Source organism: Lissotriton helveticus (genome assembly GCF_964261635.1).
Source record: "Lissotriton helveticus chromosome 1_1 unlocalized genomic scaffold, aLisHel1.1 SUPER_1_unloc_53, whole genome shotgun sequence".
Taxonomy (NCBI): Eukaryota; Metazoa; Chordata; class Amphibia; order Caudata; family Salamandridae; genus Lissotriton; species Lissotriton helveticus.
In genome coordinates this window covers 1,054,349-1,080,334 of record NW_027611696.1, presented here as the reverse complement: position 1 = coordinate 1,080,334, position 25,986 = coordinate 1,054,349, and the positions used below count along the sequence as shown (strand labels likewise).

Below are 25,986 nucleotides of genomic sequence, written 5' to 3'. Positions count from 1 at the left end.
TCAACAGGGTGAGTTTTCCCAGTAGATTACGCTCATAAAATATTTTGGGAACTAGCGTTACCTTGGCCCCAGAGTAAAAGAGGATTGGGTGGTTGCATTGATCAAAACTAGCTCCTGAGGGCCATCACTAGCATTCTCCTTTTTATCACCTGAACTGTCTTGGCGTATAATATCAACACACGCTTTTGAATGCTCGTAACTTTTGGCTATAGTCGGCACTTCTTGAAGCGATGGCGTGTCTTTTTTTGCCACAGGGCGTCTCTCGTTTTGTCGAGGGTGCATCCCAACATTCAATCAATCAATCAATCAAGAAATTTGTAAAGCGCACTACTCACCCGTGAGGGTCTCAAGGCACTGGGGGGAGGGGTGATGCTACTGCTCGAAAAGCCAGGTCTTGAGTAGCCTCCTGAAAGTTAGTAGGTCCTGGGTCTGCCGTAGGAGGATGGGGAGGGTGTTCCAGGTCTTGGCGGTGAGGTGGGCGAACGATCTGCTGCCGGTGGTCACTCTTCGGATGCGGGGGATGGTGGCGAGGGCGGTGGAGAAGCTGGCGTTTCGGGATGTAGAAGGTGAGTCGTCTGTTGAGGTATGCTAGTCCAGTTTTGCAGAGTGCCTTGTGTGTGTGGGTGAGGACCTTGAAGGTGCTCCTCTTGTTGACAGGAAGCCAGTGCAAGTCTGTCAGGTAGGGTGTGATGTGGCTGTGGCGGGGATGTCGAGGATCAGGCGTGCAGAGGCGTTCTGTATGTGTTGTAGACGTTTCAGAAGTATGACCGAGGATCCTGCATAGAGGGCGTTTCCGTAGTCCAGCCTGCTGCTGATGAGGGCCTGGGTGACCGTTCTTCTTGTTTTGGTGGGGATTCACCTGTAGATCTTGCGGAGCATGCGGAGGGTGTTGAAGCAGGAAGACGAGACAGCGTTGACTTGCTTGGTCATGGAGAGTGCTGAGTCGAGGATAAACCCTTGGCTGCCTGGTTGGTCAGTGGGTGTTGGTGCTGCTCCCAGTACGGTCAGCCACCAGGAGTCATCCCAGGCTGAGGGGGTGGAGCCGAGGATGAGGACCTCCGTTTTGTCCGAGTTCAGCTTCAGATGGCTGTTCTTTATCCACTCAGCGTAAACTTTCATTCCTTCGTGGAGGTTAGTTTTGGTGATGAGGGGGTCCTCGGTGAGGGAGAGGATCAGCTGGGTGTCGACGTAGGAGATAATGTTGAGGTTGTGCAGTCGGGCGACGTGGGCGAGCAGAGCCATGTAGACGGTAAACAAGGTTGGGCTGAGGGATGATCCTTGGAGTATGCCGCAGATGATCTCAGAGGCTTTGGAATGGAAAGGGGGAGACGGACGCCCTGGGTTCTGCTGGAGAGGAAGGAGGTGGTTCATTCCAGAGCCTTGTATCGGATCCCTGCGTTGTGGAGGCGTGTGCGTAGGGTGCGGTGGCAGACAGTGTCGAATGCGGCTGCTAGGTCCAGGAGGATGAGACGGGTCCAAGATGTTGTTCTCCTTGAGGTAGTGGGTCAGCTGTCTGTTGACGGTTTTCTCGATGACCTTCGCCGGAAACGGGAGCAGGGAGATGGGCCAGAAGTTCTTGAGATCCCTCAGATCCGCCTTGGGTTTCTTTAGTAAGGCATTTATCTCGGCGTGCTTCCAGCTCTCAGGGAAGGTTTCGGTTTCAAAGGAGATGTTGATGGCCTTGCGGAGATGGGGTGCGATGGTGGCGCTAGCTTGGTTGAAGATGTGGTGCAGGCATGGGTCTGACGGAGAGCCGGAGTGGATGGTGTTCATGATTTTGATGGTGTCGTCATTGTTTATGTCGGTCCAGGTGAGCAGGGGGTTGATGTGGGTGGTGGCCGTGGGGTCTGAGGTGTCGAAGCTGTCATGGATGTCTGCGATCTTGCGATCGAAGAAGGTGGAAAGGGAGTCGCACAGGTCTTGCGATGGTGGGATGTCGTTGGTGTTGGAGCTGGGGTTGGAGAGTTCCTCCACGATGTTCAAGAGCTCTTTGCTGTTGTGTGCATTGTTGTCAAGGCGGTCCTTGAAGTAGGCCCTTTTGGCGGATCTGATGAGGCAATGGTGTCTGCGGATGGCGTTTTTGTGGGCTGCGTAGCTGTCCGGTGTCTGTTCACAGTGCCATTTCTTCTCTAGTTTCCGGCAGGTTTGCTTGAAGGCCTGCTGTTCCGCGGTGAACCAGCTGGCTTTCTTATCAGTGCGTCTGTTGGAGTGTTTCTTGATCGGGCGAGAGTGTTGGCGCAGTCATTGATCGTGCGCCTGAGGTTGCAGGTGTTGGTGTTGGTGGGGTCGGCGGGCAGGGCTTCAGGCGAGGGTGGTGTTTAGCTGGTCTTTGGTGATTTTGTTCCAGCTGCGAGGGGGAATCTGTTGAGTGCGATGGTGCATGGTGGGTTTCTGGAAGGTGAAGTGGATGCATCAATGGTAGGCCCAGTGGAGTTCAGTGGTGTGGCTGAAGGAGACGTGGAGGCTTGCGGAGAAGATGGGGTCAAGCGTGTGGCCGGCGGAGTGGGTGGGTGTTGTGAAGAGCTGTCTGAGACCGGAGGTGGCGAGGTTGTCAATCAGGGTGGTGGAGTTGGTGTTGTTATTCTCGAGGTGGAAGTTCAGATCTACGAGGAGGATGTAGTCTGTGGAGCCGAGGGCATGCGGGCTGACGAAGTCGGCGATGGAGTTGCTGAACTGAGGCAGGGGTCTGGGGGGTCTGTAGACAAGAGTTCCTCTGAAGGTGGTGTTGGGATCAGTGTGGATCTGGAAGTGCAGGTGTTCGGCGGTGCTGAGGGTGTCTTCGGTGCTGGTTGAGACCCTGAGGGTGATCTTGTGGATGATGGCGATTCCACCTCCCACTCCGTTGGTGCGGTCCCTGTGGGTGATCTTGTAGCCGTCTGGGGTGGCTACGGCGATGTCGGGTGCCGAGGAGGTGTTCATCCAGGTCTTTGTCAGGAAGGCGACGTCCGGGGAGGATGTGTCGAACAGGTCCCAGAGTTTGACGGCGTGTTTATGTGCGGAGCGGGTGTTCAGTAGTATGCATCTGAGGTGGTTGCATCCTGTCGCTGTGGGCGGTTTGGCGGCTCGGAGGCTGGTGAAGCCGTAGCTCCGGCAGGAGAAGGGTCCTGTGGTGTGCTTCGGGGAGGCCAGGAAGCAGGTGTGCTGTTGTCCGGTGTTGAGTGCGTGGAGGGTGCTGGCGGTGTAGTGGAGGCGTTTGGTGTGGCGTCCGCGGGGACCAGGGGGTCTGGCGCTGGGCGCAGTCCAGGCATGGACGAGTGCAGACGGGCTTGCCTTAAGCACCTTTAGCATGCCAGTGGCGCTACCACACAGCGGATGCCATATCAGGGGATATGGGAGGGAGGAGCAGCTGGGAGGCGGGAACAGGGGGGAGAATGGGCGAGCAGGCGGCGGGGCCGCAGGGGATGCAGCAGTGGGAAAACGAGAGGGTAGAGCAGGTGGAGGATACAGAAGGCAAACAATGGGCACGATAACACTACAACAGTACAAAAAAGGAATAAGGTGAAATACAATTAATTACACTAGGGGAGCAGAAAAACAATCACAACAGGGCTAACAACAAAATAAAGGGCAGAGCGAGCGCAAGAGCTTATGGCCTACCACTGGCCACCAGGGATGAGGCACAGTGCCTGCGGGTGGAGGAGAGCCTTGAACTTCACCACTTCAGCAAGCTGCAGCAGCGGGGAACACGGACACACGATGTGCAGTGTGGGGAGCGACCTGCTTAAAACAGGGTCAAGGGTCGCTCTCCTCACCGTGCAGCGGCCACCAACATGAACTGATCTCTTAAGCGCTCCTCTAAAGCTGCTCCAAAATTGCACGTGGAAGCCAGTTTGCGCAAGGTAGTTATGTACTATTCGACCGACTCATCCTGCCTTTGCATCCTTCTCCCGAAGTGATATCGTTCAAGGACAATACTCACTATGGGAAGGTAGTGCAAGTTCAACTTTTTGATGCGGATCTCGTATTCATTAAGAGTGGAAGAGTCACTATCAGAGAGTTCAGGAAGGTGTTCAAAGAATTCTTGTCCCTCAGAGCCCAAACAATGCATTAACAATGAGGCTTTCCTCTCTGTGCTTAAGGAAGTAACACAGACATGAGCATAATGTGGGAAAACCTTGTTCCATTTCAGCCGCGAGAGAGGAGGTACTCCTGGAGATATCAAAAAGAAGGGAGGGGAAATTACATTTTGCATGATGTACATACTATGTTTTGACCTAGTTACTACTTAACGGTGAACTTCAGTGATCTGCTTACCGTGTGCAATATCCACAAACCTTATAAGCTGTGCATATGAGCGAAACTGTGTGAAACTTCAGCCATTAAAATATAGGCCAGTGTGTGCAACCCCAGAAACTTTATTTGCTGTGCGCATCAGCAGAACCATCAGCCCGATTACTGATGGCACATATTTATATAGGGGGAAGTCACTTTAGTCTGGTGCTCAATTACATGTGTAGAAGTGAGTCTGGTGGTGCCTGATAACTGAAAGGCACATATTTGTTTAGATACAATTTCATATGTGTCTGATTTATTATTCCTATTACATTGCCTTCTACCTTGAGAAGGCCCATCCCAGACCAGTGTGTGAACAAAACACATGCCGACTAATCGAGGACAAAGGGATTGAGACATGGTCTAGGAACACTAACAACAAATCCAACATCAAACCTCACGTTTAACTGATGGAGAGCTATGAGCGATATAAAGCAATATACTGAGAAAAAGTAACCTGGAGAATTGCTGCAAATTAAAGTAAATTAAAACAACCGAATAAAGAACTACATAACAACAGCTTTGTGACCTGGAAGCCGATTATTTCTCAATGTAGCCCTTGTTTGTGATTACCATACAGTGCTCACATTCATCATCGGCGTGAGAAGAGATGGGAGACTGGGGTGTCTGATTACATAACCTCATTTACATACAAAGGGGTGACAGCCTGTTCAAAACGCACAGCACAACTTGTTTACGTAAAATGCTTGTACACAAACAGGGTAAAGTCTTACGTCTCTTTTTTTCATTTTCTTTAATACATCCTGCACCTCGCTCTCTTTTTCTCTTCCTCTGATTTCAATTCATCGTAAAGTACTCAAATTCACTTTTGCTTTATCAGCACGGCACTTGTCGGGGGTTGACACAGTTTGATGGGGTGCCCCCATTATTATCTAGAAAAGGGACTCAGCTCCACCTAGGTCCTTCGCCTGTGACTGGCAAATGTTACTTTGCTTCTGGCATCTGCAAACACAGGCCTTAGAGTGTTTGTAACTATCAGTCCCACTAGCAGCGTCCCCTTTATTTATTTGTGTGAGTGGCGCAAGAGAGGAACAGAGAACTAGACAAAATTAGCCCTTCCATTGCTTAATACACTGTAAATGTGAAACACTTTGGGGCTTAGGGGCTGGATAAAGAATGTCAGGAAACAAACACAAATTAAAGCACATTTTATTTATTTGCTGAAAACTGTTTAAAAATGTAATTTCCAAGTTCCACATATCTGTTTAAAAATATTTACACTTTCAGTCAATTACGAGTTTAGTTACAAACTGATAGTGGGAAAAAAACATGCTGTATAAAAACTGAAACCAAAAACGTATTTTTACATTATTTTATGTTTTTTTTTTTTTTTTTAAAACAGGCCGTCAACCTTTCACGTGAAAATTATTATGAGGGCCTGACATCACTTTTTGTGACATCACTACATATGACGTCATTGTGATTTGCATATAATAATGGGCTCCACACTATTTTCCTTACTTGTGCCCTGTTTATTGGCATGACATGGGTCTACAGGTATTAAAAATAAACATATAAATTCACAGGTGTTCAGCTCGTTTCTCTGGTCATGTCACACATTGACTTGTATTCAGCTGCTTCTTCTATTTTAGGTGAGTACAAATAACGTGCTGTTGCCCCTCCTTCCATTTCTCTTTTTCTCCTCCTTTCTTTGTCTCTCTCGCTCTCTTTATCTCTCCCCCTCTCAATCTCCCACACACTCCTGTTAGCGTTAGCTTTATGAATGTCACTGCCACTACTGGCATTCATACGACAAATGGTTAAGAGAAAAAGAGAGTACCCTTACAGTCTACACCCACAGGAACAGGGTAATAAATGCAAGAAAAGAGAAAAAGTGTTCCCTGGGTTCTTGGTTACAACAAATCGACAAATCCTTTAGAACATTTGAGGACAAGGGACAATCACGTGTGGAAGGCGAGTTGCCCGGAATGCAATGGACTGTCCTGGCACATATATGCTTTTGTTGTGGGATTTATCTATTTCGCCACATTCTTCTAACAGAGTCTGCTGCTTACAATGGCTTAATTCTGGTAAAAAGTAGAGTTTGGTAAGTAACAAAATCAATAGGGAGAGCCAAGTCAGAGAGGAGCCACGGGCCATACTTAGTTATAAGGCCCGAGGCACGAGCTGATCCATCAACTGATAACAGTGTGTAAAAGATGCAGCAAACGTTACTTAAAAACAAGTTATATGCTCTTTTATATCTAAAAATAGGTTATTTCTTGAACACTTGTGCTTCGCTTTAGTTCATTACCTATACTGCAGTGGCATTTGTTAATAGTAATACATGCATTTTACCAATGAAGCTTCCATCTCCAGAGCCCTAACAACATGTCCACTCTGGGTGTGTTGGGTTTATAGGTTTCATCACTAATCCGACAAGTTAGCTGAAAATACCGCTGTTAGTCCCAGTATTGTTCAGTGTTGCTTTTAGTGGTAGTGTGGTCAGGTGCGATTGAATGTTTTTCTTTGTATCTCTTCTTCACCAAATAAAAATCAACAATGTGCTTTTCTTTTAATCCACATTGTGCTTGTCTCCCACTATGTATCCTGGTACATCATGTCACTTTACTATGTGTACGGAAGTGAACAATCACTGGAAACAAACACTTTTATAATTCTGCAAATACTGTTAACTGTGTTTCTTCTTTACTGCTAGTCCAGTCTTCTATAATCTGGTATTCCAAAGTCCCACATAATTAGAATTTTATATTTTTCCGTAATTCATTCCTCTCACAATAACTGCACTGTTCTGCTCTTGTCTATGTCCTCAGATGGGTCAATATTATTTTTGATGTTCTTAAGTTCATTCCGGAGGATTATTTCCATGTGAGTTAAATGAAGAAGTGTATTCACTGAGGGCTGTGTGGGATCAAAAATTGACAAAAGCCCTTCACACTTTCATTGCCCTTCTATGTTTTCCCCCTGTGTGTGTTCGCTGATGACTTTGAAGGTGTGATAACTGGCTAAAGCACTTTGCACATTCACTGCACTTGAATGGTTTTTCTCCTGTGTGAGTTCGCTGATGATACCTTAATGCTGAAGAGCTGCGAAAACTACTGTCACATTCACTACAATGATAGGGTTTTTCCCCTGTGTGTGTTCACTGATGACTTTGTAGGTCTGATAATTGACTAAAGCTCTTCACACATTCACTGCACTTGAATGGCTTTTCTCCTGTATGTGTTCGCTGATGTCTTTGAAGGCTTGATAACTCACTAAAGCACTTTGCACATTCAGTGAACTTGAATGTTTTTTCTCCTGTGTGTGTTCGCTGATGACTTTGTAGCTTTGATAATCGACTAAAGCTCTTCCGACATTCATTGCACTTGAATGGTTTTTCTCCTGTGTGAGTTCGCTGATGATACCTTAATGCTGAAAGGAAGCGGAAACTACTATCACATTCACTACAATGATACGGTTTTTCCCCCGTGTGTGTTCGGTGATGACTTTGTAGCTTTGATAATTGACTAAAGCTCTTCCCACATTCATTGCACTTGAATGGTTTTTCTCCTGTGAGTTCGCTGATGTTTCCTTAATGCTGAAGAGTCACGAAAACTACTGTCGTATTCACTACAATGATAGGGTTTTTCCCCTGTGTGTGTTCGCTGATGTCTTTGAAGGCTTGATAACTCACTAAAGCACTTTGCACATTCAGTGAACTTGAATATTTTTTCTCCTGTGTGTGTTCGCTGATGACTTTGTAGCTTTGATAATCGACAACAGCTCTTCCGACATTCATTGCACCTAAATGGTTTTTCTCCTGTGTGAGTTCGCTGATGATACCTTAATGCTGAAGGGAAGCGGAAACTACTATCACATTCACTACAATGATACGGGTTTTCCCCTGTGTGTGTTCGCTGATGACTTTGTAGCTTTGATAATTGACTAAAGCTCTTCCCACATTCATTGCACTTGAATGGTTTTTCTCCTGTGAGTTCGCTGATGTTTCCTTAATGCTGAAGAGTCACGAAAACTACTGTCACATTCACTACAATAATAGGGTTTTTCCCCCGTGTGTGTTCGCTGATAACTTTGTAGGTTTGATAATTGACTAAAGCTCTTCACACATTCACTGCACTTGAATGGCTTTTCTCCTGTGTGTGTTCGCTGATGTCTTTGAAGGCTTGATAACTCACTAAAGCACTTTGCACATTCAGTGCACTTGAATGGTTTTTCTCCTGTGAGTTCGCTGATGTTTCCTTAATGCTGAAGAGTCACGAAAACTACTGTCACATTCACTACAATAATAGGGTTTTTCTCCTGTGTGTGTTCGCTGATGACTTTGTAGCTTTGATAATCGACTAAAGCTCTTCCCACATTCATTGCACTTGAATGGTTTTTCTCCTGTGTGAGTTCGCTGATGTTTCCTTAATGCTGAAGAGTCGCGAAAACTACTGTCACATTCACTACAATAATAGGGTTTTTCCCCAGTGTGTGTTCGCTGATGACTTTGTAGGTTTGATAATTGACTAAAGCTCTTCACACATTCACTGCACTTGAATGGCTTTTCTCCTGTGTGTGTTCGCTGATGTCTTTGAAGACTTGATAACTCACTAAAGCACTTTGCACATTCAGTGCACTTGAATGTTTTTTCTCCTGTGTGTGTTCGCTGATGACTTTGTAGCTTTGATAATCGACTAAAGCTCTTCCCACATTCATTGCACTTGAATGGTTTTTCTCCTGTGTGAGTTCGCTGATGTTTCCTTAATGCTGAAGAGTCGCGAAAACTACTGTCACATTCACTACAATAATAGGGTTTTTCCCCCGTGTGTGTTCGTTGATGATTTTGTAGGTATGATAATCGACTAAAGCTCTTCACACATTCACTGCATTTAAATGGCTTTTCCCCTGTGTGTGTTCGCTGATGACTTTGTAGGTCTGGTAAATGATTAAAGCTCTTCACACATTCACTGCACTTGAATGGCTTTTCTCCTGTGTGTGTTCGCTGATGTCTTTGAAGGTATGATACCCGACTACAGCACTTTGTACATTCACAGCACTTGAATGGATTTTCTCCTGTGTGAGTTCGCTGATGATACCTTAATGTAGATGAGACGCGAAAACTACTGTCACATTCACTACAATGATAGGGTTTTCCCCCGTGTGTGTTCGCTGATGATTTTGTAGGTATGATAATCGACTAAAGCTCTTCACACATTCACTGCATTTAAATGGCTTTTCCCCTGTGTGTGTTCGTTGATGTCTTTGAAGGCTTGATAAATGACTAAAGCACTTTGCACATTCACTGCACTTGAATTGTTTTTCCCCTGTGTGTGTTCGCTGATGACTTTGAAGGTATGATAACTGACTAAAACACTTTGCACATTCACTACACTTGAATGGCTTTTCTCCTGTGTGTGTTCGCTGATGTCTTCGAAGGTGTGATAACTGACTAAAGCACTTTGCACATTCAGTGCACTTGAATGGATTTCCCCCGTATGTGTTTGATGATGATTTTGTAGCTCTGATAACTGACTAAAGCACTTTGCACATTCACTACACTTGAATGGCTTTTCTCCTGTGTGTGTTCGCTGATGTCTTCGAAGGCTTGATAACTCACTAAAGCACTTTGCACATTCACTGCACTTGAATGGCTTTTCCCCTGTTTGTGTTCACTGATGTCTTTGTAGCTCTGATAATCGACCAAAGCTCTTTACACATTCACTGCAATTGAATGGTTTTTCTCCTGTGTACGTGTGCTGATGAAGCCTGAGTAGTGATGACAAACTAAAGCTCGTGCTGCATGTGTATGATTCTTTTTTCTTGGTTAAGGTCTGTGGGTCGGCGATATATTTATCTACATCCATGACTGTATTTCATGATGGGCCAACATGCCTGATAAAGCACTTGTGTTTTTCTCACACACTCTATATGTGTGTATTATTTTTCATGTTTGATTTCAGTTTTAACAAAAAAATTTAATAGCCACCAAATATTTGCCACACTCCTAATACGCAGAATGTGTCTTTGTAGGCGATTGTGCCTTTAGATTGGATTATGGCTATGCACGCTTGTAGGTAAAGATGTATCTTCCTTTTGGCCGGTGCAAATTAGGACAGTCTGTTGTATTGTAGATAGACAAACTCCTCTTTCCTTTACCTGTCAGTTGTCTGGCTCGGCTCTGTTGTGCTTTTCTCTGGTTAATGTGGTTTGGCCAGAAAGAGTTTACAATTCTCCTAGAGCACGGAATGATGGCTTGTCATCATTTTATAAAACAGAGCACTGCGGTAATCACATCATACCGATCCGATGATCAAAGCTGCAGTTGGACACTTGTTTATACAGGAGGCGGTTTGTTATTGTTGTTGCCTTAATTTTCGTAAGGTAATTTCTTCATCTTGTGGCGTGGAGGTGCACAGCTCAGACTCTTACATCCACCGAACTGCCCTTGACTGCTTCATCCAGTATCTGTCAGTGTGTGTGCAGGTTCCTCTGTCGCCGACTGCGCTGGTGTTTTCCTGAATACAGTAGCTCATGATTTCTGCTATTATTGAAGATTTACAGCATTCACTTCATTATTGATGGTCATTTAACACATTCAAGGCTTGTTTCCTGTTGGATGTAAAGATATTTAAAATTACTAAATTGAAACATAATTGAATGAGAATCCATAATGTTTAACCTGTTGTAAAAGACATTTCGGGGGAGATTTCCTAAATCTGTACGCAATGCAGCGCAGCCCTCCTCCCGCGAGGCTGCGCTGCACAACAGGGAGGGAGCAGGAGAGCACCATATTTTCAAAGATATGGCTATCTCCTTCCCTTTCCCTTGCACCAGCACTGATTACAGCGGCCCTACATCAAGCACACACCTTAGCACCAGAGCACCAGGGTGTGTGTGTCTGTGAGTCCAGCATAGGTTTTGTACAGGAAGGACACCCTTCCTGTGCAAAATACTTTGCCTAGACATGAGGGAAACCTTTTCCCACTTTGTATGCGTGTTGCACAGTGCAGTTGAAAGGCAATGCCCATGCACCCCCCTTGGCAGGCAGATATGGTGCAAAGTAATGTAAAGCAGTGCTATGCGATGCTTCACATTACTTTTAAGTTCTTTGCTGGAAAGAAAATTAGGGAAAAACATTTTGCACTGTCTTGTGCCACTTTTGTGACGCAAACACGGTGCAAAATCTTAGTAAATTTCCCCCTTCTTCTTTACCGCCTTTGAAACTTAGCAAGGAATATTTCATCACACACAGATATTTAACTAAAAGTTCTGTTGATCAGGTGATATCTTATTAATGTCTGAAAAGGAGGTGATTTACCAGTGATTTACCAGTAACTTAGCAAAGTAAGGGCATTCTCAGACCACCCAAGTGCTTGAGGTTTTGCTTAAGATAGACGCATACGGTCAAGATTTTGTTGAAACAACAATAGATTTTAGAAAAAGAGATGGATCAGGCTGGGCTGAAAAATTTTCAGTAACTCTTTACGAAGTATACAACAATGGTAACTCCATTCACACACTTCTTCTCGTTCTTCTCCTATTCACTTAAGATCATCTCAAATACCAACTCCTGTCTTTACCTTGTTGTTCATAAGTCACCTTTGACACTTTCAACAGCTCCCTTGGTTCAAGCATTTCTGGTTTCTTCAAACCTGGAAGATTGGAACATTATAGTGAGTTGAGGGGGGTTTCTATCGCCATAACATCTGTCCATCTCCCTGAAACTAGTGCAGCTTAGAGCACCCGGTTCTGGCCCTGAAAGACAACTTTAATAAGCAGGTCTTTAGTTCTTCCTAAAGTAGATAAAGTTCTGTAAGATGCAGCTCTTTCCAGGGCTTTTGTGTCACACAGAGCGAGGGGTTCACTGTAAGGCCCGTCCTTTACATTATATGCGCAGATAAGGCAAACAAACGTTGATTCATAACATGTAATATTCAACGATATCAGTCATTTAGTATTTATAGGGAATCCATCACAACAAATAATTTACCTGACATATCCCCGCAGCAGATGTGTGCATATTACTCTTTAGACCCCCTTTTCCACCATTACATGGCATCTGTCATGATGTTGTCTGTTTGGGGCCCAGGATGCCACTTTGTGACTGGATGGGCATTTCGAAGAGCGGGAGGAGGTGTCAGTTATCCACGGGTGATGCGGCATTTCTACCTTTCCATATTTCTCATATTCAAGTTTACCTAATTTCCTGTCCTTTGGCCCCCCTACTGCCCTCTAGCTGCACACTCACTCTGTGGGGTTCATCAGAAGTCAGATAACGGCCTGATACTCACAAGGCCATGGATCTCACTTCTTCTACAACACTTATTGCAGACATAGGGCCTAGTTGGGAGTTTGTCCAACAGATTATTGCCTCAAAACTAGGGGTGGGTGAAGAATTCCGGTCTGCTGGCAGAGATCGCAAAGTTTTGCCCAAGCTGCACTCTGTGTGGATTTGTTCCAAAAAACTCCATGCAGAACGGAATTCTTTTCTCAATCGGTTCGCCAACGGTAAGGTGGTGAGTGCTTGTGAGAAAATATAAAGCACTAGACCTCCTCCTGGCGAGGTTTCTCATTGCGGGAGGTCATGGCAGGTCGCGACCACTCGAGTGTTAAAATCTGCCATTCTCGTTGATAAAGCTGCCATTTGATTAGAATATCAATTAGAGTGGCAGAAAGCAGCAGCTCCCTCTGGCACGATGTGTGGTGCTGTTCGTGCTGATTTTACAGTGGGGGTTAAACTCCTGGCACTAAAAATCAGTAAGTGCAGGCAACTTAACAAACTCTGCCACTAGCGGAAGTCTGCAGAGTGCAACGGAGCTCCCTGGCACTTCGTGGAGTTCCGCAGAGTAAAACTCTGCAAACTACACCAAGGCATTATCAAAACCTGACAGATATCCTGCCTGCCATATTATAATTACGACAGGATGTAATGCATTCTTAATGGGGCGGGCAGGATACCTGTCACATTTGTGTTGGAATAAACCATCCGCTGAAATCTAAATCAGGCCTTTGGTGTACATTGCGTCCAGTGTGGCTAGCTGGGCTTGACGGATCTTGTGGTTTGTGGGTGTCACTGCGTTGAGGTCCCCACCAGGCAGACCTTCCATCAGTTGTGCCCTGTGCGGATCTTCCATCCAGGCAGGACTTCCATCAGCTGTGCCTTGTGCAGATCTTCCTTTCTAGGCTGGGCTTCTGTCAGCTTCTTCTCGTGCAGATCTTCCTTCCAGGCAGGACTTCTGTCAGCTGCGCCCTATGCAGATCTTCCTTCCAGGGTGGACTTCTGTCAGCTGTGCTTTGTGCGGATATTCCTCCCAGTGTGGGCTTCTGTCAGCTGTGCCCTGTGCAGATCTTCCTTCCAGGCAGGGGCTTCGGTCAGCTGTGCCTTGTGTAGATTTTCCTTCCAGACAAGGGCTTATTTCCTCAATGATCAGTTCAAGGGTCGGGAGAGGTAGAACTGGTCTAGGTCATCTTCTTTATTGCAGTTCTACTGGTCAAGCCACAGACCTCGTGCTCTGAGAGGACAGAGAGTCTGGATTTTCTGAGCTCCGTGGAACATTAAGATAGTTCTAATGCAGCAAGCACATACTATAAGACTCTAAGAGTCAACGCTACAAGTGCTGCTCCAAGGTTTAAATCAATCCCTGGCAAATGCCAACTAGAAAATAAACATCCTGCCTGCACCAGCAGAGTGCAGAAAGCTTTTCAAGCACCTGGAGGTAAATGGACTTTCTCTATCTGCCGTAACTGAAGATGTTAATCCTTGGTAACATCTATCCGCTTTGGACAAGGTCCTAAAATTTTGCTATCAGAATGTAACTCATCCTGCGCAGACACAAACCCTCTAGTCCGCATTGCATGAAGCTGGGTGGTTCTCACCCAAAAGAGGGCCCTCCACAAATTGCTGACATTTTCTTACACCCCGTGGACAGCCGTGGCAAAACACAGACCAACTACACCCACTCAGGGAACACCCGTCCATCTGCCAGGATCAAGACTCAGATCTTTCAACCTTCTCTGTTACCGTCTTTGGAACGGCCCGTCTCTGAGATTCATGGAACCACACTCAGTGAGCTCAGAGTTGCCTTGTAAAACCACCTCATGAGAGTGGAAGAAAAGAACATTAAGTGACACGCACTGCACAGAAGTGTAAATAAATCTACTTTTATCATTCCATGAACCATTGTCCTACTGCTGATGTTTAGACATGGATGTTTTGCCTCTATCACAGCAGCTTCTTCGTTTAAAATCTTACTCAACACTATTGCATCATACCTATTTAGCTATGTACTGTTTCTAATCTTACGACATCTCTGGCAGACATGCTGTGCTGTCTGTTGCTACATAAATAGGAAGTAGATTGCTACTGCACGGAGAGTGCAGTGACCTTGCAGTCAGATGCACTTGATTGGGATAAAAGGTGCCATGTTTGTTAGAAAAGCTGCAACTATTAGAATAATAAGATACCAAAAACAGCGCACATAATGCAATAACAGACCAGGTACTAGAAAAACGTGACGCAAACAATGCAATAACACAGGGCAGGCACCAGGAAAACGTGACGCAAACAATGCAATAACACAGGCCAGGCATTAGGAGAATCCGGCGCAAACAATGCAATAACACAGGCTAGGCACGAGGAGAATCTGATGCAAACAATGCAATAACACAGGCCAGGCACTAGGAGAATCTGATGTAAACAGTGCAATAACACAGGCCAGGCACAAGGAGAATCTTACGCAAACAATGCAATAACACAGGCCAGGCACGAGGAGAATCTTATGCTAACAATGCAATAACACAGGCCAGGCACAAGGAGAATCTGACACAAACAATGCAATAACACAGCCCAGGCACGAGGAGTAGATTATGCAAACAATGCAATAACACAGGCCAGGCACAAGGAGATTCTTATTCAAACAAAGCATTAACACAGGCCAGGCACAAGGAATATTTGAAGTAAACAATGCAATAACACAGTCCAGGCGTTGGGAGAATCGGACGCAAACAATGCAATAACACGGGCCAGACACTAGGAGAATCTGATGTAAACAATGCAATAACACAGGTCAGGCGGTGGGAGAATCGGACGCAAACAATGCAATAACACGGGCCAGACACTAGGAGAATCTGAGGTAAACAATGCAATAACACAGGCCAGGCACAAGGAGAATCTGATGCAAACAATGCAATAACACAGGCCAGGCACAAGGAGAATCTGACGCAAGCAATGAAATAACACAGGCCAGGCACTAGGAGAATCTAACACAAACAATGCAATAACACAGACCAGGCACAAGGAGACTCTGATGCAAACAATGCAATAACACAGGTCAGGCACTAGGTGAATCTGATGCAAACAATGCAATAACACAGGCCAGGCACTAGGTGAATCTGACGCAAACACTGCAATAACACAGGCCAGGCACAAGGATAATCTGATGTAAACAATGCAGTAACACAGGCCAAGCACAAGGAGAATCTGATGTAAACAATGCAATAACACAGGCCAGACTTTGGGAGAATCTGACGCAAACAATGCAATAACACGGGCCAGACACTAGGAGAATCTGATGCAAAAAATGCAATAACACAGGCCAGGCACTCGGACAATCTGATGCAAACAACGCAATAACACAGGCCAGGCACGAGGATAATCTGATGCAAACAATGCAATAACACAGGCCAGGCACAAGCAGAATCTGATGCAAACAATGCAATAACACAGGCCAGGCATTAGGAGAATCGGATGCAAACAATGCAATAACACAGGCCAGGCACTTGGATTGAAGCAAATAATGCAATAACTCAGTCCAGGCACGAGGAGAATCTGATGCAAACACTTCAATAACACAGGCCAGGCATGAGGAGGATCTGATGCAAACAATGCAATAACACAGACCAGGCACGAGGAGAATCTGATGCAAACAATGCAATAACACAGTCCAGGCACGAGGAGAATCTGATGCAAACAACGCAATAACACATGCCACGCACGAGGAGAATTTGAGGCAAACAATGCAATAACACAGGCCAGGAACTAGGAGAGTCTGACAAAACACTGCAATAACACAGGCCAGGCATGAGGAGAATCTGATGCAAACAATGCAATAACACAGGCCAGGCACTAGGAGAATCTGATGCAAACAATGCAATAACACAGGTCAAGCACTAGGAGAATCTGATGCAAACAATGCAATAAGACAGGCCAGGCACAAGGAGAATCTGATGTAAACAATGCAATAGCACAGGCCAGGCACTTGGATTGAAACAAATAATGCAATAACACAGGCCAGGAACAAGGAGAATCTGATGCAAACAATGCAATAACACAGGCCAGGCACCAATGGGATTGCACCCAGTGGAGTTACTAACAGAAAGTGTTCAGTGTCCACCAGCAGAAAAACTTCTATTCTGTCTATAAGTTCTCTTGACAGGTGAGCAGGTAATAGCTGGCAGTATCCAGGGTACTGTGTGGACAAGAGGGTGGGAGGGCAAAGACTAGTTTCATATGGACTGAAGCATGGGCAAAATGAGCAATATTTCAAGGAAGTATTTACCATATAGTAAATCATGCAGAGTCAGTTTTTGTTTGGGGGGGGGGGCAGGTATGGGATATTACGTACCAAGTGGTGTCACAGAGATTATAATCTTCCCTACAAGGGTCATCTGCTTTACAAAGAATTTCAATACGAGGAGTGACTCTAAAAAGCAGCGGCAGACATGCAATGAGAGGAGAGACTGCAGATTGTCACTAATGTTATGGAACAGCACACAACTTTAGAGGGTACGTAGATACAGGGGAGACACCTGAAATGGGCTCTGCACCTCACAAGAATCCAGTACACGAAAGTGCCTTTACACACAGACCAATCATCCTTGGTAGGTCCGAGGGGAGGAGGAGGGGCTTGGAACACAGACATAGAAGGAAGAGCTAGTAGGTGTTCAGGGACACGTTACTGGAAACTGACTACTCTAGTTAGTAGTGTCATGGACTGGTTGTGGAGACAGTAGTCCCCTTCAACAAGCAGCTTTTGCTCGACGATGAAAGGAAAAGGTCTCAACCTTCATACATGAAAATATTGGTTAGGAGGCAAGATGGCGGTCTGTCTGTAGACCGCGCTGCGGGTGCTGCAACAAGCTCCTCGCTATGACCAGAGGGACGCCGCCTTCTATCCCTACCAGCTACCCCAAATGATTATTCCAGTAATAATCATGGACTATGAGTAATATAGTCTTTAAAAAATGCTACGTAACCCACACGAGCCGATCTGCCAGGACTCTAAGCTCGTTTCCTCCCTGTACTCGTTGATCGGCTGGGCTATAGTTAAGGCACTCTCCAACTCACCGGATTGCCTCCTGCACAGAGTTCCGATGGATAAGCTGACTCAGAGCTGCTCTTCCGACGTCGACACAGCTGACAGAGCCGGTAGCCCCAACAGTCCTTGCACGTCCTCCGAAACCGGATTCGCCTCTACCTCTACCTCTGCTTTTACTTCGGTCCCTGCCCCCATGCCTCCCAAAGCGACAGCAGTGGCCTCGTCAACAGCAGCGCGAGCGAGGGCGGCCAGAGCACTCCGCGAGGATGCGGAACGCCAGACCATGAACAGAGCACAGAGTGGGGGCGGGCCTGGCAACACGCTGACTCCCGCAGCGCGAGGGAAGAATCAGCCTACTCCTTCCGCTGACTGCTCTCCGAGACAGGAGGCACTGGCTTCACGAAGGAAGCTCCAGAAGAAAGATGCTTCAAGTGCTTTGGCACAGTAATCGATCTATTCCGGAAAAGTAAAGGAGCGCTTCCAGTACAAGGCAAGAAGCAGTCCTCAGTTTCCTCATGTACTCTGCCCGAAACTACTTAGGACGCCGCAAATTCAGCTGGCGTGAATAGCATCTTGGATCAGCAGGGGGTAGTGCTCAAGCTCCTGAAGGGAAATGTCAAAACGATGTCGATACCAATATCACGTAGCTAGCGACGCCCACTGCTATTGAGCCCATTGCTATTGTAAGTACTATTGAGCTTGTGGAACAGGACATTTGTTTACAACCTAACTCCTCTCCCAGTACAGCTGTTGACATTGGGGGTGTAGAGCTAGATCAGATTGCTGAGCTTAATGTTTCAAACCTGGCTAATTTATCTTTGAATGAAGGGTCAGCTAGTGTTGCTAGTGCTACTGTGGATACCCCGGTGTTTGCATTACCAGCCTTTGTACCAACCACCGCTTCAGCCCCCAAGGTCCCCCTGGTTTCTGTTTCTCAAGTCACTGTAATAACCTCCATTGTTTCTAAGAGTACGCCTCATGAAAAGAGACCTATTGGTATGGATAAAAAGGCAATCACGAGTTGGATAAGGAAGCAAGTGATTTTTACTCATTTTCTGATGAAACGGGGGCTGAAACAGGGGCTGAGGGGGAATGGTCAGGCGAGACCGGATCTGAAGATGACTCCCTGTCCTTTAACTCTGATGAGAGCAATGACAAGGATAATGATAATAACGATCTGAAAGTTAATACTATTAAATCAAAACCTGTCCATACACCCAAACACAAACAGCACAATGCAGGGGATTTAGTGTGGGACTATTCCCTGTCCGATCAACATAGCCATTCTACACACAGTATAAACAACGCTCAGTCCGGGTTGCGATCCTCAGATGATGAGCTCCCCCCTACAGCTGTGGACACTATTTTGCAAGCTATTGCTGCTCATAGAGAGGAGACCGCTCTCGATAGTCGAAGAGCCCAAGCTGCCCTTCGCAAAGTACTAGGGGTGGTTCGTAAACTCACCAGGACCTGCAGCTCATTTGGTGAAAGAATGACTGAAATAGAAACGAGGGTGCTCTCCAATGAAAATGATGCTGCTTTGAACTCTGAAAAGATTGAGCTGCACGAGGCTGAACTTGCTGATGTCAGGTGGAAGCTCGAAGATTTCGAGAATCGCCAGCGCAGGAACAACCTGCGCATATTAGGTATTCCCGAGAAGGCAGAAGGTGAAGATGTTCGGTCTTTTGTGGTGAACCTATTTCGAGACTCATTGCCTGAGCTTACAAATTGGAACTGGGACTCTGAGATACAACAAACCCACCGAATGCCTTTTAATTCACGATCTAAGCCTGGTGTCTACCCTGGCGCAATCTTGGTCTACTTTGGGAATTTCCTATTAAGACAGACAATTTCTGAGAAAGCTAGACCTGACTGGAAGCGTACTTTTAAAGATATTTCTTATTTTACTCGACCAGATTTTTGTCATGCTACGGTCGAAAGGCGCTGGCGACTTCGCTTGCTAATTAAATCATTTCAGGACAAAAAAGCCCAGACCTATCTGAATAATCCGGCTCGGCGAAAGTTGTTTTTGGCGGTCAAACAAAACATTTTTTGTCAGAGATCAAAGCTAAAGCTTTTTTGGACGAGATAAAATGAGAAGGAACTGGAATAATCTAGCATTAGCTTTTCCATCTCATTTCCTTTTTGTCTTTTTCGGGCTCACGTATATTTTGTTCTAGCTAAATGATTTATATAGAACCCGCTTTGAGACAGGTGTCATTGTGTTTTCTAACCCAGGTACAGCTTTAAGTATCAATGTAACTAAGCCAGATTAAATGTCTAGTAAACTGCAGCACAAATATGAACAACAGAATAATAGATCGATGTGGTTAATATTTATTATAGTGTTATGGGAAGGTTGACTATCCAAACTTGGAATGTGGCCGGTCTACTGCCAGAGACAAGCGCCAACGTTTGGGCGAAATAATCAGTCTAAATCCAGTTGATGTTATATGTCTCCAGGAGACGCATCTGTCTTGGGATCAGAGGTCATTACTTAGATTCAGGGGATACAACTTATTAGCAGCTTTGTCACAAACGTCTAACAATTGTGGGGTAGCTATTCTAGCCAAATCCTCCCTTGGCGAAGCAACACGTAAACTAGCCGATCCGCATGGTAGGTGGGTTATTGTGAAACTCACCCTTGGTATCACCATTTGTTCTATTTATGGGTCCAACCAGGACGAGCCTGCTATTTTTGAAAAATTAGAACTTGAACTTGCAGCCTGGCAGGGCCCGTTTATCATATGCAGCGACTTAAATATTTCATTTAATCTACCATCTAGCAGACATTCTCATCAAAAGAAGTATGAGGATCGTAAGCCACGTGTTTTTAAGGCCATTAACAGGCTAGTAGACAGTTTTGGCCTAGTTGATATATGGGACCTTAAGAACTATCCGGATCCTGGGTATACTTATTTCTCCTGTCCGCACAGAAAGCCTGTCCGAATAGATTATATACTTGTCTCAACAGTCTTAGCCCCGCAAGCCGCAATCACTAAACTTCCGAAAATTATTTCCAACCACAATGCCCTTACCCTTACAATTAATATTACAACCTTAAGCAGACAACATCGGGCTTGGACGTTTGACCGTAAACTTCTTGCTAATAACAAATATATTGCCTTTATTGCCAGCTGGGCCCAAGAATATTTTGATATTAACCGCTATAGTGTCCCGAGTAAAGTAGTTTGGGATTGCTTCAAATCCGTGCTTAGAGGAGAAACAATGAGTTTTCAAATTAGGGCTAGAATGCTAATAAATAATGAATATAGCCAGAAAGTCCATGACCTTGCAAAGGCTGAAGAAGAACACATTACACAAATATCACAGGGTAAAGATGGAAAACTGGCCATGTATCAGATATTAGTGTTAAAATCTGAGCTTAATTCAGGCCTTAGGCAGGAAGCAGCCGAAACATATAGAGTTCATCGGAAGGATCTGTATGAAAATGGCGAAAGAGCTGGCAAACACCTTGCTTTGCATACTCGTCAAAAAAATACATTTAACATTATTGGCTCTATACAGGAAGGAGGTCAGACTTACACACATACTTCTGATATAATTAAAGCTTTCCAGCAATATTATCAAAACCTGTATCAAGATGATTTAATTGTTAATTGGGATGATTCAGACTTGTACCTTAGCAATCTTCTCAATAACCCAGAGGCACGTAGGTTTCTGGACGACGTCTCCCGTGAGGATCTTGAGAAGGAAATCACCTTGGCGGAAGTGCAGACAGCCCTATGTTCGTTGGCTCTTGGAAAAGCCGCAGGTCCTGACAAAATTCCTCTTGATTTGTTTAAAATCCTGGGTCACCAATTGGGCCCCCTTATCCACGATTTATTTTTAGGGATTCAATGGAATGGTGTCCCCCCTGATTCATGGAATGAGACTAATATAATTGTCTTTCCGAAAAAAGGGAAATCCGCAGACCAACTCACATCGTATCGCCCAATCTCCTTGATTAATTCGGATTTCAAATTATATGCAAAAGTGATGGCCATTCGGCTCAGTAGGGTCATCGAACATCTGGTCTCCCCGTGGCAGCATGGATTTGTTCCTGGCAAAGGTACCACCGATCACACCCGTAGGGCTATTACCCTATTTGATATCATGTCGGCAACGGGGGGCCAGATGTTGATGATTCTTCTTGATGCTGAAAAGGCCTTCGATCGTGTTTCATGGAACTTCTCATGGGCTGTTCTGGCACGAAATGATTTTGGCTCCAAATTTATTAAATCCATTAAAGCAATGTATTAATGCCCTAAAGCAAAACTGCAGATTATGGGCTCAGAATCTGGCATTATTAACATCTCCAGAGGCACCAGGCAAGGGTGTCCCTGCTCGCCATTATTATTTGCACTATACATAAACCCCTTAATTTTGAAGCTGCTGGAGAGCCAGGCAATTAAACCTGTTGTTTATGGACAGTTTGAAACCAATGTATTGGCGTATGCCGATGACATTGCGATAATTACACCCGACCCTATAGAAGCCATGAGTGAAGGTGAGAATCTAGCTGACCAGTATGGTCAGTACTCGGGTTATTCCTTAAATAAAGGAAAGACAATTATATTATGCACGGATAATACTGTATGTGTAGATCCAAGGAGAGCTAATAAGGTTACGTACCTGGGTGTTACTATTAGCCCCGATATAAAACTTATCCCCAAACCCAATTTTGAGCCACTACTCATTCATATTAAGAAAGATCTTGAGCGGGTAAATAGTCTACATCTCTCAATCATAGGCAGGGGTAACTTTTTAAAAATGAATGTCCTCCCCAGGCTGCTTTATATGTTTCGAGCTATTCCTCTCTCTATAGAGGAGAAGACTCTTAAAATAATAGACTCACTTATGTCTAAATAATGGTGATGGATCAAGCCCTGATCTTTGGACTGGGTAAGAGTGGTCTGCTTAATTCAGACACTCTGTTCATCACCACCCCCTTTTCTGAATCGTTTTTGGCCACTATAGGTGTGGCAGGGTATACTCAGACATGAGTCCCTTGCTCACTGCTCCATCAGGATTCAAGCAAGCCGGGCCGACGACGGCTGAAATGCCAGAAACCGGTCCCCGGAAGCTTGTCTCCTTTCTGGTGAAGAATTGGCTTGGTAGTTTGGTCTGCCCTGTTCCCATGATGCACTGGGCCAGGGACAGACTAATTTGCATATAGCCAGGTTCTGAGCTGGGATGGGGCAGTGAGCTAAATAACGGTGATGGATCAAGCCCTGATCTTTGGACTGGGTAAGAGTGGTCTGATTAATTCAGACACTCTGTTCATCACCACCCCCTTTTCTGAATCATTTTTGGCCACTATAGGTGTGGCAGGGTATACTCAGACATGAGTCCCTTGCTCACTGCTCCATCAGGATTCAAGCAAGCCGGGCCGACGACGGCTGAAATGCCAGAAACCGGTCCCCGGAAGCTTGTCTCCTGTCGTGGATTGGCAGCAGCGCAAGCTTACAATTGCCACTAACCTTTGCTCAGGATGTCCGGCAGAAACGACGTCGGATGCTAAGTTCCCAAGCCCTACTAAATACGGATTCCACAGCGAAGGATCACTCGCTGTGTGAACACATACCCAGCAGGGAAAGGGTAAGTGGATAAAATAAAAAACAGGTGATGGTGAATCATGCGGATCCCTCTTGGTCTGGTCTAATGGTGGCAGGGGACAGACACGGGCACTCCACTTGTCCAAGGAGAACAAGGAACAATGTTACCATCACTACCCCTTAGTCTCAGAACACAGCTAACCCCCCCTTGGTATTTGGAGCTTACCAGACGCACACACCACCCAGGCCTTGAAACAGGACAAACAATGGAATCCTGCGAGACAGAGAGCCCTCTGACTCCGAAGGTATAAATGTTTCTGGGCTAGGCGTTTCCAGAACTGGACCAGTGGCGAACAAAGTACATGGACTGTGACGGATGTTAAATCCACAAGCCGAACACAGTCTGCATTCCAGGGAAGTATTTGAGTGTTCCACACAATTTGCGGAAAGAGTCTCTGCCTCTCATTCACAGCTTCCCTTTAGTAAAATCACAAGCACTACGTCTCCCAGAATGCCTCTCTGGGGAGTAGCGGACTGAATTGAGGCAACACTCGTCTTGAACAGCAAACGAGCTTCCCTCTCGGATTCCTCAGGGGGGGGGGCAACCAGGGTCCACAAACAACCAAGAGCAAGGTACCAAACGTGTCCCTAACTATCTATGGTACCATGCGAGCACAAAGGTGAAACGGAGGCGGGCCCGCCTCCGTTTTGGCAAAGTACTTATCAGTATGCAGGAATCAGGCGGCAGGATGAAAAACGACTTCAGCTCCTTAGCAGACTTGCTTCTAGCTGAAATCCGGCGGGGAACACCATCCGCCCATCCCACGTCTTCCGGATCGATTGACAAGCACCTTTCTGATGTAAGGGAGGTGCCTATGAATGCTTGGTCTCATGGTTCCGCCCACTGTTCCCTGGGCATGCTGGTTCCTGTAGTCCATATGACGTGTCCTACATTTTCTCCCAGGCGCCCTACAGCGACGGGGATTTCTACGGTGACCAGTACCCAGCCCCCAGGACCCAGCAATCGCTACATCTCCTTTCTGGTGAAGAATTGGCTTGGTAGTTTGGTCTGCCCTGTTCCCATGATGCACTGGGCCAGGGACAGACTAATTTGCATATAGCCAGGTTCTGAGCTTGGATGGGGCAGTGAGCTAAATAACGGTGATGGAACAAGCCCTGATCTTTGGACTGGGTAAGAGTGGTCTGCTTAATTCAGACACTCTGTTCATCACCACCCCCTTTTCTGAATCAGAATAAATTTGTATGGCAGCAGGGCAAGATCAGGAGGTCCATCAAACTTCTTTCACTTCCACAAAGCGTCTCGCAATTCCAATTATCCTACCTTACTTCTGGGCAACATTCCTCCAACAAATGGTACCGCTGTTATGTTCTATCCCCTCGGCAGGTGTTATGGATCTCACTACAATCCCTTCTATTTATGAGCTGGCACTTGGGGAGACAGCAAAAGGCCTCTATTTGAGGCAAATAGAGGCCAGCAATTATAAAAAAAGTAAATTAAAAATTATATCTAACGCTTGGAGGGTATGGTCCAAAACCATTAAGCATATGCGCATTGGGAAAATAAATAGGTACACGCCCCTCTGGCATTCAAAACTTCTTGCAGGCCTTGGGTTCGATGTCATCTCTAAGAAATGGGAATCATTAGGGATTATTACTGTGAGCGATTTTTTGTTAAGAAATTACAAAACCACTTTCACAGATTTACAGACAAAATACCTGCTATCTAATGGGGATTATCTTAAATTTGTTCAGGTATATACAATACTTAAATTAAAAGCACCCGCTGTTTCTTTGGGAAGAATCGACATCATTGAGGCAATTACTAGAATAACTACTAGAATTGGCTCAATTTCCGGTCTATTAATGACTAGAATCCAAGATGACATAGAAAAAACGGAAGCTACCTGGGCCGATAAATTAGAGAACCCTAATGTAGATATTGATAGAAGCTTAGAGCTAACACAGCGTCTCCTTATGTCAGCCAGTCTCAAAGCCCAGATGTACAAAACTATTTTTAATCTCTACTATACTCCCATTAAGCTATTTGCGTGGGGCAAGAGGGAGAATGATTTATGTCCCAGATGTCTTCTAGGCCCTGCTACATTAATCCATATGTTTTGTGAGTGCAGGGAGCTTACCAAATTAAAAGAATGATGTCTGAATTCTGGGAAGAGGTGTTTGGGCATAAAATTCCCGAATTTTCTACTCTATGTGCTTGGGCATGATAACTCTTTGAATCTCTCCATTAATGTGGAAAGAATGTTATTTATAGGAACGGCCGTATTAAGAATTATTCTATCAGCTCGATGGAAGGAACCTGATCCACCAAGCTTCCAAATGTGGCTTGCCCGCCTTCTTGCGGTTTTTAATCTCGAAAAAGCGATATACGCTACCAGAGGGCCTAAGGCAAGAAAAATAGGAGATGCTATTTGGTACCCGATAACTTCATGGAAGTCCGGGGTTCGACCGCTATCTCTGCAATAATAACTGTCAAGTATCTGTTGTGTGTTCTTTTCTTGTAGCTAATTTTATTATTATTTTTTTTTCGGTAATATATATTATGTGTTGCAATTGTTATATATTTGTATCCTGTTTTTCTTCTTTTCGACTTTCCATACTCTCTATTCTTCAGATAACTTTTTCTTTTTCTGTTTTTTTTGTTTTTTCCTCTTTTTGTCCTTTCTTTTTTTTCTATATGGAATTATGTAATTATGTATTTTGTATTTTGACTCCTGTATTTTCTGGTTCTGAAATAAAAACATTTTTACAAAAAAAGAACATTTTCAGACACTCTCCCCCAGTCACAGATCCTGGCTGAATCTGTCATCTTTGGTCTTCTCTGGACTGAATAC

At 45.2% G+C, this 25,986-nt stretch overlaps 1 protein-coding gene across 1 annotated transcript in view; it reads right to left on the bottom strand.

The window, feature by feature from the left end:
• Positions 1-7,186: 7,186 nt before the first annotated feature.
• The window catches only part of LOC144806206 (uncharacterized), a 70,887-nt gene continuing 52,087 nt past the window's right edge, over positions 7,187-25,986 (bottom strand). Inside the window, 6 exon segments of the mRNA XM_078672617.1 lie at positions 7,187-7,803; positions 7,871-8,226; positions 8,228-8,471; positions 8,536-9,384; positions 9,387-9,688; positions 9,769-9,898. Of these exon segments, the coding sequence (XP_078528743.1) occupies positions 7,187-7,803; positions 7,871-8,226; positions 8,228-8,471; positions 8,536-9,384; positions 9,387-9,688; positions 9,769-9,898 (2,498 nt within the window).